This window comes from Pieris brassicae, chromosome 1 (genome assembly GCF_905147105.1).
Source record: "Pieris brassicae chromosome 1, ilPieBrab1.1, whole genome shotgun sequence".
NCBI classification, from domain to species: Eukaryota; Metazoa; Arthropoda; class Insecta; order Lepidoptera; family Pieridae; genus Pieris; species Pieris brassicae.
In genome coordinates this window covers 13,222,712-13,238,901 of record NC_059665.1, presented here as the reverse complement: position 1 = coordinate 13,238,901, position 16,190 = coordinate 13,222,712, and the positions used below count along the sequence as shown (strand labels likewise).

General features: G+C 33.5%; 1 protein-coding gene across 1 annotated transcript in view; it reads left to right on the top strand.

The window, feature by feature from the left end:
* LOC123713995 (head-specific guanylate cyclase) overlaps positions 1 to 16,190 on the top strand; it is an 85,952-nt gene that overhangs the window by 6,205 nt on the left and 63,557 nt on the right. Inside the window, exon 2 of the mRNA XM_045667955.1 lies at positions 7,265 to 7,492. Coding sequence (XP_045523911.1) covers positions 7,304 to 7,492 — 189 coding nt within the window. The 5' untranslated portion in view covers positions 7,265 to 7,303. The remainder of the gene's footprint in view (positions 1 to 7,264; positions 7,493 to 16,190) is intronic.

Genomic DNA, 16,190 nt, shown 5'->3' with positions numbered 1-16,190 from the left:
TCGGTTTGTTTATCAACTCGTCACATACATCATTATGTTTTATGGCTACTACAGATATTTTCACTAAATTACTGTGACCTTTTGGCATCTGCTGTATCTGTCAGAGTAAAAGTATACAGCCTCTTTCATGTGCCTTTGAAGTCATGAGACAGACAGACCTTCTGTCTATTTCATAGAAACCATTATGTTCTCGAGGAAACTTCAGCTTATTTTCTAAGCTCATTAATAAACATGGATTACCAAAAAAAAATTATTTTTCACTTACAGTAATTTGTCATCACAAAAATTGCCCTCACACTCTTTGAACAATAAACCAAGTGTGTGGGCTTTATAGTAAACAAAGGCGCTAATGTATTTCTCTTAAGTCCTTTCAACACCCACTTGAGTAACTGCAGTGATTACGTACAGTAATGTATGCTAAGGGAGTTGACACCAAACAAATTGAGCTCATTATTTTAAACGGTATACTTTGTAACCCACTTCCCAGTATTCAGTGAGAATGCCTTTTCATATTAATCAATACAGTTTTGTTTACATTTTTATATTTAAAGAAGAAAATAAGAGTCACTCAAACTTCCTTTCCGCTACTCATCGTACTATTTATTTCGTGATAATAATCCAGTGGCTACAACCTTCCATGGTTTAGCCTCTAGTTGCATCCGTTACTTTGATTATTTTTATTTCATAGACAAGTAGGTGATTAGCCTTCTGTCTGATTCATCGACTTTAGGATTTTAGAGATACGAGTTTCCTTATGATGTTTTTACCGTACTATCGCTCCTATGTATGAGTGTTGTACGTAAACGGAATTTATTTATTTATTTCCTAATAAAGTTGGTTAATAAAGAATAGCTGTCAAATTGTTATGAAAATGTTGTTGAAGCGTGACAGAAGCCATCGTATGTAATCTGGGCATTAGTATGAAATCCATTTGTTTTAAAATGTTTTAAGCTGGAAATAGATTTCTTATTTTTCGTTTTTTTTTCCGGTGCAAATAATCCAAATGCAACAATTATGAAAAAGTTTAGTAATATTGGAATATACCACTAGCGAACCACAAATAAAGACCGAGAGATAAAGATCATATTTCATAAATTTACTAATGTGTTACGAAATTCAAAGTTAGTCTAAATATATAAGAATGTATACAGTCCACTACTCTTTGGTAGTAAAATTAAAAGCTTCATACGATTCGCACGTCTTTTCATTCAAATCAAGACTCTCTATAAATGTCAATTGGAATTCTTTAACATTTTATTATATTCCGTGATTGTTGACAACACTTCATGGGTTTCTACTAAAGAAAAGTGCATAGTTTTTGGTGCCGTAAAGTTAATAATCACCAAACGAGGAATCTAGTAATCCAAAACCAAAATTATTTTTAATTGTAGGTTAATTATGAAAACAGAAACGTGTGCTTTTGATACTTATCAAAAGTACGTACTTACGTACACCAATCATCTCAGACATCCATCTCATTGGAGTAATAGACTAGAATATTACATACATTTAATATTTTTGTAATTCCTCACTTTATAATAAACAGCAACTTAGAATTATTACCGACTCCAATAAATGAACGCGGTGTGGCACGAAGAGTTACAAAGCAAATATGAACATTTCATCAATATTTACATTGCCAACACTTCCCTCCTACAATGAATTCAAGCACGTAGGATAGGATGTAATCAGTTTGAAGAAATGTTATGAGTCAATATTTCATTAAATTTTAACTAGAATTAAATATTGTGACAATTTGAAAGTTTATTTTACGATCCTTTGTTTTTTAATTTAATATTTTTGACTTTAAGTTTGTCTTATTTAATATTTCTGGTGACAGCAATTAAAATTTGAGGTTACTTTATTCAATTAATTGTTCCTGTTATGTAGCTTAGTATAATTTATTATTGTATCCTAATGTAAGTTAAATAAATAATCAGAAATTCTAACAATTTAAATTTATAAAGCTTTTTAGGTCTGGACCTCAGATTTCTGTAATAGTTTCATGATCATTTGTCAATATACTAGGCAAGTAGGTGATCAGCTTCCTGTGTTGATACACTGTCTAAGACAAGCCGGTATCCTCACGATATTTTCAATTACCGTTCGACCGAATGTTACATGCGCACATAGAAAGTCCATTGGTGCACAGCCAGGGATCGAACGTTCGACCTCAGGGATGCAAGACGCACACTGAAGCCACTACGCCAACACTGAATACCTTATATTTTATTTATTTAGATTACTAGCTACGTTTACATATAAATTGAATTCTTGAATTCTAGTTAGTTAATGGACAATCTTACTAGGTGTGTGTAGATCACTTAGAGAATTTATGAAATATTCACTTATTACAAAAATGTTTGTATTTTGTTAGTGATTTACGACACAAATACTAATTTCACATTAAACGGGATACCTATATTGTATCAGAATTCCTTCAATATTCCTCCCGTCATTAATCGCTACCGCATAGAATTCCACTTGCCACGAGGTACATCGGTACGCTGTAATGGTTTTCCTATACATTTTATTACTCAATACCGTTTCTATATGGGACTAGATACTCTTATATATACTATGAACGTGTCATTTTATTAATTAAATCGGTTCAAACATTTAACCTATACATTTTGCTGCGGCTCAAAGTGTTTTAAAGGCTTCGGTTAACTCTTAGCGAAATGATAATGGTTTTAATTAGTGGATCACGGTAGAAAAACCATTTAACCCTATATATTCTTTTCACATATCAGTAAATTAATATAAAGTAATAGTAACATTTAAATATATTTTTATTTATAACTTACTTAAGATTAAATTAGATTTCAGTTCTCAAATTTGCAACTTACAAGAAATTAGAATACTCTAGAGAAAAATAACTGAAACTTTTAAGAAATTTGATTTAATATTTAACTGAAAAACTTAAACGTAACGATGTTTGTCTAGACACATTTAAACCAAATTACTGTACAATACGTGGTAAGTGTTCTCCAAATGGACTAGTTTTAATCCAATATAATTTCTTTCACAAATACTGTTATTTGAACAGTCTCTCTTGGGCGTTGGAAAATGTTCGTAAAAATTTATTATTAATTGCAATAATTTTTCACTTTCCAAAATTGTTTTTATTAAGGTAAGATATCCCCTTTCAAGGACAAAATAGGTAAACAAATACAGAAATCTGAGGCACAGACCTAAAAAGGTTGTATCGCCATAGATTTTTTGTTTATAGTTAATATGTGCCTCAAGGGCTTTTCGATGTCCTTTACAATATCGTATTTAAAAAGAAACCATTTAAGAAAACACGGTCACCGTGACCACGCACGCTGTAAAGCACGAGAAACGTCGGAAAAAAATTTAAAAAATTAAAATTATGTACAATAATTATAAGTTTATAATAATACATAGCTTCAATCCGGTAAATAAGTGTTTCTTACAAAAAACCATTTGTAAAACGTTTTTTAACTCTTTGCTATTACTAACTTTATTCATATATATTTAACTATAATTGTAACTAATGGTAATGTTAGATTGCGAATGAATACTTTGGAAAACATTCAGTAATACTTAGTGAGCCAAATTTAGATACGAGTAACCTCGTTCCTAATAAAATAATATTCATCTATTTCTCTGGAGTGACGTAAGGAATGTATGAATTTTACATAAACGTTCAATACAAATTTCTACCCGTGTCATCTCGACGTCTGTCGTTTTAGATCTAAATTTTTAAACCAATTCCTCACGTCGTTGTCAGCTGTCTGAAAATATATAATTCTGAACAAACCCCTAAAAGTACTCCAAATCCGAGTCACGTATATACAAATAAAAAAGTAATATATGATGCCAAGATGTTAATGAAAAACTTTTAAGGAGTTCTCAAATTGTTATATTATAGCCATGTTCCGCAGTTTCACTCCACCATGTTATACAAGGGTATCAAATTATGAAGTTAAATTTTATTTTTTCTTATAAGTTTTCTGTTTTCTATATATTATTTATCAATGTAATCTGTTTTGTTTTATAATACCTAGCAATGTAACATAGCTTCAATCCGTTACAAAAGTGTTTTCTTTAAATGTGTAAGAGTTATGTTAATACAAGACTATATAATATGGATGTGAGTTGTAAGATCACTAGTAAATACATAAATAAAAAGCTTAGGGTGGTTCACAGATCCAATAAATACTTCTGTTTTAAAATATACTATAAGTAATATTTCAATCTTCTTTTTTTCATAACACATTTCACGAAATACCCAGAAATACAGCAAATAACCGTAATAAAATAAGTTTACCAAAAGTTACAATAAATTTCGTGTACGAGTTAAAATATATTTTAACTTTACATTTGTGGGTTCAAAATGTGCTTGATGTTCAAGGAAATTAAATTTGTTGAAACCACACGATTTGAAAGCTTCAAGCACAGTTTGTTACATTAGGAAATTATATATCAGGTATAATCACACGGATGTTTTGATAATTAATCCAAATAGATATATGATCATGAAAAACATGACGAATTCTCTGCTAATGATATTTTTATGCTCAGAAAAATTTGTTTAATTAATAAATTACGTTAGAACCAAGCAGAACTGTTTAGGATACCATTTAGAGTCGAGAATTGTTAGTCTTAATGGACATAAATATTCCAAAGTGATTTTAGCTGTTCGCTTTTTCACTCCTTTGAAATTGCATCAAATTTCGTAACACAAGGAAAAAGGGAATGCTATTTCGTATATTTTCTTTGTTCGGAAAAAGCGGAAACAGAATTCTCTGAGGTTTTGGAAATTCTACTGGAATTGGGACGATAAAAAGAAAGCAATCGGACGTGGCATCGAGTGGGACATGATTTTGCTATTTACTTGGCACCAATCGCAACATCCACACACTCTTTTATCAAAGAATCGATCGTAATTAATTTTAGTGTTAGTTTGTCTTATATAAATTAACAAATAGTACCGTTTTATGTGCTTAATTAGCTATCAGCTTACATATACAGTTAAAAACGATCTATTTAAATACAATAAATTAAACTAATCAATGGCGCTACAACCTTTTAAGGTCTGAGCCTCAGATTTTTGTATATGTTTCATGATCATTTATTAATCTAATAGGCAACTAGTTGATCAGCCTTCTGTGCCTGACGCACGCTGTCGACTTTTTGGGTCTAAGGCATGCCGGTTTCCTCACGATCACCTTCAGCGTTCTAGCGAATGTTAAATGCGTACATAGAAAGAAAGTCCATTGGTGCACAGCCGGGGATTGAACCTACGACCTCAGGGATGAGAATCGTACGCTAAAGGCACTGGGCCAACACTGCTCTTACATTTAAGTACAATACTAATGGAGGCAGTTTAGTGACTATATTACGCTTAATTTTTTCTTATGTATGGAAGGATTGTAATTATTATAATATCCTAATGGACCTAATGGACGACGTGGAACAACTCTATCTATCTATGTATGATAACTCTATCAGTATAATATGTGATAGCTTCATTTTGCTCTTGAGAACATTATAATTTATTAAATATTACATTGATTCTTACCTATAAAATCTTGGTGTCGATAAGACATATATATATATTGATAATTGTCTAATAATAAGTTGATATGCTTTTGCATACGTAAGTACACTTCGGCCTTGTTAATAAGATTTATTTGTATTATAGTATGTTACACATAAATCTTGTTATAAATTTGTGACGTTAAATGTAATGTAACTGAACCGTCAAAAATTACTTATTGACCTGAATTTGATAAAATTAGGTCTCACAAAATCTTTAGGTATACAGTAACGTCTTATTAAAGTGATTTAAGATGACAATCGTAATACGGACAAAATATGTTATTTGGTCGTAAAAACCGATGGTCGTAACAGCCGATGACGTTGTTATGAAATACCTAATACTTTTACCCGCCGGGACCTATGAATGCCAATATAACCGGTATGTTGTTCTAAACGATGTCGTCGTAAACGGTTTTGTATAAGATTTGGTAGGTTAGCTAGTAAGTTCGGAGGGACAAAGCTTTTTTATGTCTGTTCACGTTGTTATTAAAGGTACTAACATGCGCTATTTATTTTTATTGATTTTGTTGCAAAAGGAGTGGCGCTACAAACACGCATCTATGGTAAAAAGGTCGAAGGTCATGGCCTCAGAATTACAACAATTTCATTTAAAATTGTTGTCAATATTATATGACATTATGAAAATTATAATGACCTTTGTATTCCTATTTTACATATCTGATTGTGTGGATTTTTAATATAAATTGATCCAAATAAATTTTCTTTGCTGATAAACAACTTATTTATTTAGTAGGAAAATAGGTGATTTGCCAATATGTCGGTTTTCTAAAGATGTGTTCCTCCAAGCGAGCCAGTATTGCCTGTGCACAATGACACTTGACAACATGGCCGTAATTCGAACACACGACCTCAGGTTTGAAAGGCGCAGGCGAATCTACAGGCAAACACGGCTCCTTCATTTTTGTTGTGGCGATAAAATATATCAAATAAACTTGACATGTTTCTTGTATATGCCTATAAAAACATTTATCTCACGGATTTTCATATCTGTAGATGTACGGCCTCCACGTGACGTCACGTCGTGTAAGTCACGTACAGCCTTAAGAGCTCCTTGTATAAGCTAAAGGTCAGGATAATATATTGTCTATTCAGCTAATAGATACAAAAGGTAAAATTCTGGGAAGAGATAATCTGCTATTCAGACTGCAATAGTGATATTGATTTTGATATCTTCATGATTTATTTACCTTACGTGTATGTGAAGTATTTTCAAACCAATTCGACTTAGGGTTCTACATTATAAATGGCATGCGAATTCTTAAAAGGTCAAGAGTGTCCATGGCGGTGGTATCCCTTAAGATCAGGTGAGCTTCCTTCCGAGGACCTTTGCCTTCTATTACATAAAATAATGCAGACCTCGTGTAAGTTTATTACTTAGGAACTAGTGGTCGAACTAAGTTTGTGTTGGTTGATAAGTTGATAAAAGAGATTAAAATTTATTCTTTTGTTTTATTTGTTTACAAATACAGTCGACAAAATGTTCACTTCATTCAGTTAATAAAAGAGTTGTTAGACTTGTACAATCCAGTTTGAATTATTTTACAACGACTACTAATAAAAATACAACAAAATAGTTGTAGATTGATCTCCTTACCAAAAGTGAGCGTACGAGGAAAAATTACTTACCCATGTCAGAGAAATCGGTCTCTAATTTAATAACTTTTTTTTTGCGCAGGACTCAACAATGCATGCGCAAACCTCATCCTGAAGCATCATGACTTGTCCATTTCGTCGTGCCGCATCTCAACACCAATTCGCCAACGGCTCAGGAAGCCGGAATCCTGGGTTCCGATCACGTCAGTCATCCGTTCACCTACCAGGGCCTGAAGAAGATGATGGAGATAATAACACACTCACCTTAAAGAACTTGAGTGAAGCCCTCAAATTGCTTACAGCGCCTTCAGTAAGTTAATTAGGATTTATTAATTAATTCATTATTCTTAATATGTATTATAGTAAGTTACATTCAGTATATCTTTGATACTTTTGTAGAAATGAGCTCCTTGAAAACCGAGTTACGCTCTTAAAGTACTTTTAGTAGTATTGTTCTGTCTAATTGGTACGCTGTTCTGAAATCCCTGCGTAGTCTTTCGAGTACTGTAATACTGGTACGAGAAAAGTAAAGTACAATATTTGTTGTCAAAAGCACTTATAGAGAAACATAACATCCACGAAGAGATAAAAGCTGGGTGCTCCTCATTACCAGCTCCTTCCGCCTGAACGTATTCAACGGAGAGCGCTTCGACTCGTCTATAACCAGTCTCTTTCTGAGCTGCTTAATCTCTTGGCCTTGCTAAGTGATCTCTCTGTATCTCTCTCTAGCTGAGTTTCATCATCGAGCGTCAAGGCAGAATACAAAACACCATCCGTATTACCTCAACATCCGTCGTTCCACAACTGAGCGTTTTGTAAGGCAATTTTTGTCGCGCACCACCGCTATGTGGAACCGGCTGCCCACTGAAGTATTTCCAATTCGACTTAGGGTCCTTCAAGAAAAGAGCGTACCATTTATTAAAATGCTGGCAACGCACTTGCGAGCTTCCTGGCAATGTGAGAGACCATGGGCGGTGCTATTACCCTCTAACGGTGCTAACAGCCTCTTGTAACATAAATTTAAGGAAAAATTACTTCAAAGTGTGAGGGGAGCAGCTATGGATGTTTTTAGTATATATTAAAGTTAGTTATTTAACTCAACCGCTCCCAACTTCTACACAGTTTAAAATTTTACCCCACTATCTTGTATCACGGCTGTTGGAAATATATATTTTTAATTAATAAATTTTGTTGAGTGATCCATAATTTTCCGACACGGCACGCATTTGATTACTTTAACTTTTCGCTGTGGTTTTGATCGCTAGTTTAGATACATTTGAAATTGTAGACTTCTTCCAATTTAACTTATTTAATTATAATCATATATAAGTGTTTGTGCGTATGGTGAACTATTTGTGATATTATTTATAGGTAAAATATTTAATATATATGAATTAGGTCCGACGTCTCAGACATATATATATATTCAGACATCCATCCATCACATTTTAAGTGTCAGCTAGTTAAATAATAATTAGTTATCATATTGCATGTGGCCAGTGTTGGCCTAGTGGCTTCAGCGGCTCTCATCCATGAGGTTGTAGGTTCAATCCCCGGCTGTCCACCAATTCACTTTCTTTCCCTCGGAAACCGGCTTGCCTTTAACGCAAAAAGTTGACGGCGTGCATCAGGAACAGGAGGCTGATCACCTACTTTCCTATTAGATAGACAAATGATCATGAAACAGACACAGAAATCTTAGTCTAAAGATAGTGCTACTGATTATTTATCACATTTCAACAAATAGTACATCTCACCTGATTATTAATATATATATATAATATAATATAATAATAGTCAAATAGTTTAAAAAGCGTTTAAAGAGGCAAATCTAGTGGATCAAGTCTATCCAATTTGGAACGCTATATGACTTTTTCTTCGGACATGCCATTTAAGTTGAGATTAAGATTTCCTTGGCTTCAGATTTCTGTTTCGTGATTTTCTAATAGGCAAAAAGCTGATCATTCCCTGTCCTTAACACACGCCGTTGACTTTTTGAATCTAATACATGCCAGTTTCCGTTTTTCTACTGCATAACTGTGAAGAAAAGTCAACTGGCGCATAGCCGGTGTTCGACCGACCTCCGACTTCTGGATGTTAGACGAGAAGAGAACGTTATGTTATCATCACATAAATCGAAATATTATGAAAAAAAATATAAATTAAGATAATAAAATGGAAGATAAAATATACCTGTTCCCATTCTCTGTAATTGTCACTTTGAAGTCTTTGTTTGAACACTTTTATTCCGATTTAAATCTTCCGAAGCGGCAAAGCTTCTTATTTCTTTGTTGATCAACTAAAATTTCTTCGTTAATTATTAAATAATTAAAAGGTCTTTGTTACTTTATACTTTTAGCGATTGTTTAAACATTTACTTACTTAATATGAACCATTTTTTACAATAATTTGTGTACTTTAACCTTTGTCTTTAACTAAAGTTAGCTTATTGGGACATTGTTTTAATGTATTACGATGTATGTATATAATTAGACCACGCCCGTTGCTTTGTATATTTCTCTACAAATCTCAAAGTTAGAGTTAAATCACATTTTTTTATTGATTGACAACCCAAGTTCTATATGTCTGGCTTTCTGGACCGGAGATGTATAATATAGATACAATAATATTGACAGGTATTTGAAGTCGATTTAATTTATTTAAAAGATGTCAGTACCATTAATGCCTATCTTTTCTCTTCGATGTTTGTATTATTATTACTGGTTTACGTTGTAAAAACTATCACTATAAATTTGATAGGATTTATTACATATATGTCAGACGACTGGTAACCCGACTTACCCGACCCGACCCGACCCCTTATGTCCTTGAGATGGGGTAGAGGAAGTCTGTAGAGAGTCTTCATAACGTTCGGTCTTCAGCCTCGTCTTCACCTCGCTCCAAGTGTCTCCGGATCTCTGTGCCTCTCTTTGCTCATCTGCAACAATACGACGCCAGATTTGCTTGGGACGGCCACGCTTCTGATTTCCATGCAGGATACGATAGTGGCGTTCGATTTGCTTTAAATAATCTCTAATCGAAATCACTTCGGTGGCGATTGTTATAGGAATGTTCAAAAATTTATTACATGAAACACTTTGTTTGAAGCTGGTTGTCTACTGGCTTTAATCGATTAATACATAAGCATATAACTAATATAAAGTTAGAGGTAGTGGGGTTGCGATGCTGGCTTAACATAACTAAAGGGCTCATTTCGGCTTCAAGTGTTACACTTCTAGTTGTTTATAAAAGTATATATGTAACTTATGTTAGGTTACATAACTCATACTACTTTTTTATTTATCACACCTTGTCTTACTAATCCGTAACTGGTATTTTTATTTTACTACCTAGTTGGAGTAAACGTTTTTACTTTTACATCACAATCACAACGTCTACATCACAATATTATAATATATGTTCTGGTTTCGAGAGCTGGATATTTTTCAGTAATGGCTAAAGTAGTGCATAGTGAAATATTTTCTTAAATCATACAGAATAGATACAAAAATATGTTAATAATATTAGTATAGGAGTGACATAATTGTCGGTGACAATAAAGACGCTAGACAATAGAACATTATGATAATTTTATGCTTTTATCAACTGAATGAACCATTCATAAAACCGGCTATAAAAATATAATTTAGCTTATATTAGGAGGATATTATTGTACTATTTCCGGAGTTTAATATGGAGTTATAACGATCATTGTGCCTAAAACGACGTGTCCAACGTTAAATAGGAATTAAAAATAAAGAGGCAATAATAGTCATTCAATTTGTTGACGTTTACGCACTAGTGTATGAGCTGTACATAAAGAAATTCTACCCAAGGGGGCTTTCACCTTGGAAAACAACAGATCTACTTAATTAAAAGATAAATGAAGCATATGTAGAAATGTGTCTGTCTAATGCTCATTGGGTAAGTACCTAGACGAAAGTGCACGAAAAGGAAATTAGCGAAAATATATTTATGTTAGAACAATGTGGTTAAAAAATTCGAAATAAATTTACAACTGTGACAGTTAAACGCGTTTTAATGAATCAAAGTATTTTCTTTTAAATGTGTGATTCTCTCTGTATCGATTCGGATATAATGGCCTGTGTGTTGATAGAACATCCAATAGAGATGCATTCATCTCGTTTATTTATTTATGGTGATCGTACTGAGGCGCATGTATAAATTTGTTACAAAGTTGTAAAAAAGTAATAAGTAAATGCAAAATATTGATAATTCCAATACTACAAATGTAAATAAAATACGATCAAAACTTCAAGTCCAAGATTTGTCAATATTACAAGGTTTTTGTCAGAATGTTCGGTAGAATTTCGTAATTTAAATCCCCTTATCCTTTAAATCTGAGTAATCAGTTGCTTTAGCTGTAGCACGCGGTAAAGCTCTCCACTGAAGCGCGTCTAATTGCGGGCATTTTCGTAATCGTCCGAAATTCAGTGCGGACTGTGTTACCGCAAAGCGTTGAATGCCAGCACTTAATGTACGACGATACTGCTTTACGTAATGCTTGGTACTCGGAACACGCGCCAAATAGACTAAATGCTCTTGTTTATTCTATACAGATTGAGGAAATATTATAAATTGCGATGTTATTGAGTCGATATTGCGATGTTATTCTATAAAATTGCGCTGGCAATCGATTCTGTGGCTGGCATAAGAAGAAAACTTCGATTTAAAAATTCCGGTTTCCGCTTGTAATTTTACCGTTCAAGTACCTTTTACCTTCTCATAGTGCCATCTTTTTCGAAGGTTGGCGATCATCATGGATACTTTAATTTTAGATGCAGCGCTTCTAAACAATGAATTAGTGCTTTTTCTAAGTTTCTTCAAACAAGACGTGCGTTTGTGGCCCGGTCGCCTTCTACCTACCACTTTGCCTTGTGAGATTAGTTGAAGAAGCTCATATTCTTTGGTTTTACGCCGTGTCATAAGCACTTCTTATGCATTCTGTCCAGCACAGTTGTATTTTATCTGCGGTCTGTCCAAGATATTTCAAGCATACGTCGATAAACAAGTCCAGGTATTAGTGGTACATAAAATATTCAGCCGGTATTTGAACATCGAAATCAGGCCTAATAATATCATGCTTAAACAAAACAAGATTTGGTCGACCAAAAAATCTTCTATACATACAAATCGCTTATTTTTATACCCAATAACTTATATACGCAAATATGAGTTTTATGAAAAACTCTTATTATGGGCAGATTATTCGTGATTTACGAAAATTACACACAAAACCACTATAGTATATAAAAAGTAACCAATTCCGCAAATAAAAATATTTCAGCGGTAAAACGAACGGAACATTTATGATGCAGTCAATCATCTGCGTTCTTGAATCTATATCTAGTGTATACAAACAAATGATTCTTGGTTTTAGCATCAATGCGTTATCGAGAAACGCGCTAACAGTCAAACAGAAATCGCTTATAGGATTTTTACGATTATGTGAAAACATATTGACCATATGTGAACTACATTTACACAAACTAATACTTTCGGTCATGTTTTTTACGGTTTCTTGACATCACGCAGGCGAGAATAGTGGCATTTTCACTAGTGTTTGTACTGTTATGATATTAAGCATAAATACATTTAAATAATAATAGTTAACTATAATTATAAACGAGAAGTGTAAATATACGATACGGTACTTATTGCAGTCGTAAGTAACTCGATTAATTTAAGCTAATAAATGCTGGTTCACACCAAAACGTGCACCGTTAGTCGAAGGAGATCAGAGTGAGTTTATGGATGAAGACAACACATATACAAATCTCGCGTCGGTGCGAAATTTTGTGAGTAGAAAGTTTTTAATACAACCAATTGTTGATGTACCACAAAGAACGGTTCGGTGGCCGTCGATACACAATCTTTTACTAGAATAATAAGTCCTGAGTTACAATATCTTCGTACCTTCTATTGGAGATCTTCTATCTTCGATTTGGAGAAATTCTATTAGTTTGGGAACAAAGAGAGGTTAGACTGTAAAATTCTAAATAGTGCACGTGTTAACAAAAAGTATATATCAAAATAAAAATGTGTCTAACGTAACCCGAGTAAGTCTCAACAATGACACAACTAATAAATGTGACGATCGGCCGAGAAAAAATGTTTGGGATCACCCTCATCAAAAATTATTAAATCGAAATTATGTATTTCGAACAGTTGACTTCATTGAAATTGTAAATAAACTGAATGTGTAATTAAAAGTTTATTTTTTAAACTTTTGTGTGACGCTTGGCAAAAGGTATTTGAGACTAAATTGGGGCGACTGTTGTGAGCAAGACGTTCCGACAAACTGATACAAAATATTTCCATCAAGACAGCATAGATACCGTACTCTTGTCCACCATTCATCACCAAATTCTCAAAAATAATTCTACTAATAATCCGGTACACGCTTTTCAGAGCGCAGTGATCGCTACGTAATAGTCATATTAGAGGGGGCATATTTACTCTTAACGACATTTCGCTATCGTTGCCTATTAGAGGTCATCCCGCTGCATTCATTGTGTAAACCTCCTGCAGCAGCATTTATCTGGTTAGTCCACGCGTAGGCGTTCTATGGACTGATCACCACGCCGAGATATGTGTCCAAAGAATGTAAGGATGCGAGATTGTACTGTTGAGAACAGACGCTGCTTAATACCGAGTTCTTGAAATATCGAGACGTTTATATTAATCTCGGTTCTCGAAACCCCAAGCATTGGAGGAGAGCACCACATTTCCAAAGCGTCTATTTTCTGCTATTTTGTAGGTCCAGTAATATTGGCAAACACTGTTAATTTAGGAGCTCTGTGACATATAATGACAATGGCAGCTGATAGCGCCATTGTTCCGACATATATTTAAAAAATATATGGTTTTAAAACACTGAAACTAGAGCATCAGGCTTTATGGAATCATAAAAGAGCGGTCATATTAAAATCGTGATGTCGGTTCAAATAAATCCTGCGACCGGGTCACTCTATACTTTTCAAATATTTCATATGCGATGTTAGTTTTGGGATGAAAGCGTATTTTCATTGCTAGTTTTACGATAGTGTTCTATATCGGTAAAAGGTTGTATATGAGTTTGTTTTTGATCTCTGAAACTTCGGCGATAAGAGAATTCACAAATAGAAATCTACACTATTCGAAGTGATTTAGTGACTTATTTAAGTGTGTTATTGTTTGTTAGCAGGGCTACATCTAGTTTATAGTCAATGCATGAAGTTGCAATTTTTGTTGAATTATAATTGTAAACTTCATTTCAATTTTAATGAAAAATTTTCTATTGTTTTATATCAAGTATTAACTTGATAATATGTGTCTTGCATTAAGAAAAGCGTACCTATTCTTAAATGACCGTAATTGTGTGTCCATGGTTGGTATCACCTATCATCACGTGACTGTCACTTTAAGTTATAGAAGATTCATTTCTAAACCTGAAACTTTGAGACGAAAACTTTGTATTCCAATGTAGAATGAAACAAATGGATGCGGACTTTTGTCATCCCATTTAAATATGACGGCGATATTTTAATATATTCCTATTAAAAATTGTTGTGAAAATAATTTTAAATTCTATTTGGAACGTGAAAACATTGTATGTTATTTCGTATTGTTGTTGTAAAAAATGAATTTACAACAAGATTTAAACGCTATAATAATTTATATATTATATTTTTAAAAACTCGAATGTTTCAGTTACATTATTGTATATTATTTTTTTCTAATCGGCAAGGAGGAGCTCAGCTAACTGTGCCTGGCATATGTCGTCTAAAATATGTCGAAGCCAACGTCCATACCACGTTAAATACACCGGTTCTCGTCCGATCACTTGGATGGGTAACCTGGAAACTGAGTAAATGCATTTTCATTTTCGTCGTAATCATGTGTTTTCTTACATGTCTTACCTCACTGTAGAACCTAATGTTTATTGCACAGACATACATTGATACATAGTTGAAATCAGAAAAGACAGTGTCTAAGGTAAAACACTGTAATAATATTACAACGTATGACCTAATTTCTTCTCTTGTATAAACCGACACAAATTTTACCTTGACATTCCTATTTGTTTATTGTATTACTCAGTTTTCGAATAAACAAATGAAACTATAACCGGACGAAACATTTTTTATAGATTACATTAAGATAATAGGAATGAGAGAAAACCAATTCACGTGAGTTATTTATACGAAAAGTTTTGTGATAGCAATACGTAAGTTGGATAATTCAGGCATATTGCTCATAATATCCAAACTTAATAGAAACAACTTAGGCCGGAGATAGTGGCCCAAAATAGTTGGTCATTTATACGAAAGGAAAAAAAGAATTTTGATGGCCATCGCGCTGGTACCGGCGGCCCAAGCGCGTGGGTGTTAGTCGAACTCGTCGGATTAGTTACGACTTTCAAGGATTTGTTCCACAAAAATTCTAGTATTTTCCGAAAGTCAATAAAAAAATAAGAGGCGGCAGTGTCGTGCCATACTTCTCCGGTGTTACTTAACGCCCACGGGCTTGGGCACCTGTAGAACCGCCATACTGGTACAAATGACCAACTAGTTTGTGTCACTATCTCCCGGCCCAACTAAACCTGAAGTTGTTTTGTTTGTTAAACACATATTTATTTTTGAAGTGAATCTTCTTTAGGCATGAGGGAAAAAGTTTTACGGATGAAACGTCATGAAGATGCGCAGCAGTGGATATATAAAATTAAGGAAACAGCAGGTAGTATATGACAGTGGCACAGTGCAGAGAGAAATGTCGGTATTTGGCGGAGGCCTTTGCCAAAAAAGAGACACTTAAAAGAATGAGATAGAAATAGAAATGTGTTTAAATGTAAGAATATTTTAATTAAAAAGCTATTGTTATTAGTAACAATATGTTTAGAAATTATCTTTTTTCCTCGTATTAGCGCTTTAGGTAATAATAATAGTATTTATATTTGCATCCCATTTGTAAAATATTTAGAGTAAATAAAGTCTGTAAATATTTCC